The sequence below is a fragment of the Octopus bimaculoides genome, chromosome 2 (assembly GCF_001194135.2).
Source record: "Octopus bimaculoides isolate UCB-OBI-ISO-001 chromosome 2, ASM119413v2, whole genome shotgun sequence".
NCBI lineage: Eukaryota > Metazoa > Mollusca > Cephalopoda > Octopoda > Octopodidae > Octopus > Octopus bimaculoides.
Genome location: NC_068982.1, coordinates 58,016,008 through 58,020,854, shown reverse-complemented (window position 1 = coordinate 58,020,854; position 4,847 = coordinate 58,016,008). Strand labels below are relative to the sequence as shown.

Below are 4,847 nucleotides of genomic sequence, written 5' to 3'. Positions count from 1 at the left end.
GATATTCTTCCCCCCACCCCCACTCCCACCTCCTAATTGACACGTTGGAAAAATTGACTTAGACTTTTCTATTTCTGTAAGACATTACTCAAAACAAATAGTTGATGTATTCATAGTTCTGGGTTCAGTCCCACTGTGTGGCACCTTGGGCAAGTGTCTTCTACTATAGCCCCAGGCCAACCAAAGCCTCTTGAGTGAATTTGGTAGATGGAAACTGAAGGAAGCCCATCATGTGTATGCGTATATATATATATATATATATATATATTGTGAAATATATTTTCCACCTAAATGTGGTGGTCCCATAGAGGACGATGCTACTGTTGTTTATAGCCCCAGGAGGACATCTCTTGGGGCAATAAACAACAGTAGCATCATTCTCTATGGGATATGGGACCGCCACATTTAGGTGGCAAATATGCTTCACGATTCCTTGATGCTACTGTTTACTTCTTGCTCAGAGATTTAATATTGCTGTGTGTGTGTGTGTGTGTGTGTGTCTTTGTGTCTGTGCCTGTCTCGACCACCCACTGCTTGATAACCAGTGCTTGTGTGTTTACATCCCCGTAACTTAGCAGTTCAGCAAAAGAGACTGATAGAATAAGTACTAGGCTTACAAAGAATAAGTCCTAGGGTTGATTTCTTTGACTAGAACCCTGTAAGGTGGTGTTCCATCATGGCTGTTGTCAAACGACTGAAACAAGTAAAAGAATAAAAGAAGCAATAGTATTTTTATCCAAAAGTTTACTCACCAACACAATAATCAATCTGTTTTAGATCAATACCAAGATTTATCAATAGTGAGATTAACTCTTTAGCATTCAGATTACTTTGTCAATGTAATGCTTATTTATCCACATTGTTTTCAATTAATCATGTATTATCTTGTAACCTTGAGATTTCGATGATATGATTGCTTATTTTTAAAATGTCATTGAAAGGTAGATGTGAGAGGCCAGATATGGCTAGGTTGAACATAAAACATGTACAATATTTGGGCCAGATATGACCAGTTTAAATGATAAAGGGTTAACAGATGATAAGACAAATTCTTTTATTCTTTTACTGATACCATTCTTTGCAGCATCACTTTCAAGGGTTTTAGTTGATTATTTTGAACCCACTACATTACCTAGTATTTACTCTATTGAATGTGTGTGGGACGAATAGCTAAATCTACCTTGGCTTAAAGAGATGTAAATTGGACTAATTACTACAAGGTGATTGTATTCGATGTTCCGATTTTCATTTGATCGTCCCTCATTAGTGTGTGTGTGCGTGCATGCATATATGTATGTGAGCACATGTATTTGTGTGTGTGTGTGTGTGTGTGATCATTTTACACCTGCTTTCCATGCTGGCATGAGTTGGACAGTTTGACAAGATCCAACCTGTCATCAGCTCCTATAGTTGGATGCCCTTCCTAACACCAACACTTTTGCAGAATCTCCTGGGTACATTTTTAGTGGCACCAGCACATACAGAGGTTGTTTTGCACTTTGTTAGACTTTTAGTCTGAGCAAGTCTTTTCCGTTTTGTTGTCTCTGCTCAGTTTGTCAACCAATTCACAGGTTGCTTTGTAGTCTACAAGGTGAAAAAGCTTCCATCATCAAAAGAAAAAGAATAGGTGTTGAGAGAAGTTACAATATGAGAAATGAATAGATTGAGAAAGAAAGTAATGACTTTAAGTTTGGTGTTAGTAGAAGTTATGGTTGGTGAGTGGAACAATTTATCATTGTGAGAGAGTTGTAGTTCAAAGCTTAAGAAAGAATAAATTGCAGGAGGTAGCAGAGCATATTCTCAGTGTGACATGCCAAAGACAGTGTATGAAAGAGAGTATGGTGACAGAAGGAGGGAAACAAAAAATCATCCTGGAAGTTCCTGGCAAGAACACCAGCATTTGTTAACTCCAGTAAAGGAAATTGAATAATGCATTAACTCATATTGTGAATAGCTGCCTGGCTGAATAATGATAGATCAAGTAAAACAGCATTTATTCATATTCTTAATGTTTTGGTGATTCTGTTCACTCTGGAACTTTGCATCTCTTTCAGGAGGAAGAATTAAATGAGCTAAGATCCAGTCATAACAGACGTTTGGAAAGGTTCCGAGCACTTCAGGAGAACTATAGCAGCTTAAAAGAGCAGCTGAAGAATATTGATGACACAAATTCAGAATGGTAAGTAACCCAGCTTCCAACACATCATCATCATCGTTTAATTCTTTAGTATTCAGATTATTCGGTCAAATATGATGCTTGTTTCATCATCATCATCATTATATAATGTCTGTTGTCCATGCTGGCATGGGTTGGACAATTTAACCAAGGTTGGTAAGCTGAAGAGCTGCACCAGATTCCAGTCTGATTTGGCATGGCTTCTACGACTGGATGCCCTTCCTAACACTAACCACTCCACCGAGAGTACTTGTCTTTTATGTGACACTAGCACGATTGCCTTTCACATATCACTGGCACGATTGCTTTCGCATGTCACTGGCATTGTCCACGATTTTACTTAGCTTGACATATCTTTTCAAGCACAACAATTCACCAGAAGTCTCTGTCACTCGTCATCTCCTCCATCAGACTCAACATCCAAAAATACATTTCACCAACCCATCCCATGCCTTCCTGGTTCTGGCAGTCTCAGATGGTTTGGTATCAAAAGGATTAATGTAAATACATTGTGATAGGCAAAATTTACTGAATTATTTGTCTGGAGATAGCATCTTCTATGGATGTACTGTGTTTAAATTTCCATCAACACAGATATGTATACATCTATGGAGGTGGATTTCATCTAAGCATGTTGACAGTGAGTACATATTATTGATAATGCTCAGTGAAGCAGAAATGCATCTAATGTTCTCATTTACTGCTGCTAGAACAACATCTGTCTCTTGATATACACATATTATTTTTTTTTTAGACATAGCACTTGCATAGGGAATACTACCCCCTGATAAACACCTCAGTAAATTTGCCTTTCAATGATGTATTTGTATGATACATAAATGGCTATTCTTCTTCTTCTTCCCCTCCTCCTCCTCCTTCTTCTCAGAGAGCTGGCAGAATCATTAGCACACTTGGCAACCCTGTCCATCTTAATGCTTTGAGTTCAAATTCCACCAGGATCTGGTTTGCCTTTTGTCTTTTCAGACTCGATATAACAAATACCAGTTGAGCTCTGGGATTGATATAACTGACTAACCTCCTCCCACAAAATCCCTGACCTTATGCCTATAGCAGAAAGGGCCATAATCATCATAATCATCATCATCATCATCTGGCAAAATCATTCTTGTATACGATGCAATGCTTTGTCACATTTCTCTCAGCACTTTATATTTTGAATTCAAATCCTATACTGGTGCCATGTAAAAACACCCAGTCTGTTAAGTGTTTGGCATTAGGAATGACATCCAATTGTAGAAACCATGCCAAAGCAGACATAGAACCTCACAGAACCCTTTCGCTTGTCTGTTCTCATCGAACTGTCCAACCCAAGCCAGCATGGAAAAAAAGGGCAGTAAATGATGGTGCTGGTCATCATGATGATTATTATTACTTGTTGACCCCATAATCTTGTCAGGATTGACTATCCTTTTAATTTACACAGTGTTCATAAAATAGATACCAGTAATGTACTGGAGCTTCGTCTAGAAATCTGTGTACTTTCTCACAGAATCCAGACTTGTGCCAAGTCAAAAGATGTCATTATTATTTCATTATTCTTTAATATATTTTTATTTCTGTTTTTAGATGTTTTTTTTTTTGTTGTTGCTGTTGTTGTTGTTGTTGGTTTCTTTAACTGTAGGTCAGCCATGACAGTCACACCTTTTACTTATGTACTGGTAGCCTAAGACTACATTATCAAATGTGTTCTTTTCTAAGACTGCAAGATGTGATTTGAAGGAGATTCACTTGTCATTTTTAGCATGTTGAGAAAACCACATAAGGACTCCTTCATTGGCTTGTATACATGTTTTCCTTTTTTTTTATTTGATAGGTTTGGTGTGAGAGAAATGTAAAGTTTTGTGTTCATAAGTTTTAATCAACATCATACTATATCAGATGTGTGTATATGTATGTCTCTATGCACCAATGCATTTTTGTGCTTATGATTTCATATACACATTCACGTATGTGCGTGCTTGCATGTGTGAAAAAGAATATGAAGTTGAGAAAGATAGTGTGAGTGAGCTAAAGTGTAATGACGACTCATGATAAGCTGTGATAAACGCGTCTAATTGAAGAAGCAAGTTTTACTGTAACTGTTAGTGCAATCAATACAAAGTTGTCAACAGAGAGGTGCGAAGGAATCTGACACACTTGTTGTGACTTATCCAAAATCAACACACACACACCCTGGCACCCTTTCTTCCAAGTCAAAAGCACTCCTGTGTTTACTTACTAAGCTTGGCCTCACTTATTTTAAACACTGCATGCATTTTGTGTTTGTGTGTATTCGTGTCTGGCTTTGGCTTTAAACTGGCAGTATTGAATATTCTTTGACTGATGTTACGTCCTTACTTTTACTTATCACCTTCAAAACCGTGATTCAATAGTCTCGTATAATCTTGGAAACCTTACACTTTTGCTCACTGTACATTTCTATCTATTCTTTGATGGATTATTTTACAATATACATTTGCAATTTTATATATATATATATATATATATATATATATGTATGTATGATTGTATTTTTTTATATATATATATATATATATATATATTTGATTTTTAATTTTGTTTTTTGTATTGCTGTTTGCTTTCTTGCCAGCTCCATAAATGTGATATGTAAGTTCATGTGTTAAAAAACACCATAATCAATTAGAATAAA

The 4,847-nt window shown here is 36.6% G+C and overlaps 1 protein-coding gene across 3 annotated transcripts in view; it reads left to right on the top strand.

Moving 5' to 3' along the window:
• Nucleotides 1–4,847, top strand: part of LOC106876256 (centlein-like) — a 367,586-nt gene that overhangs the window by 109,378 nt on the left and 253,361 nt on the right. For all 3 annotated transcript variants that reach the window (XM_014924756.2, XM_014924749.2, XM_052977284.1), the window contains one exon: nt 2,055–2,179. In XM_014924756.2, the coding sequence (XP_014780242.1) occupies nt 2,055–2,179 (125 nt within the window). The remainder of the gene's footprint in view (nt 1–2,054; nt 2,180–4,847) is intronic.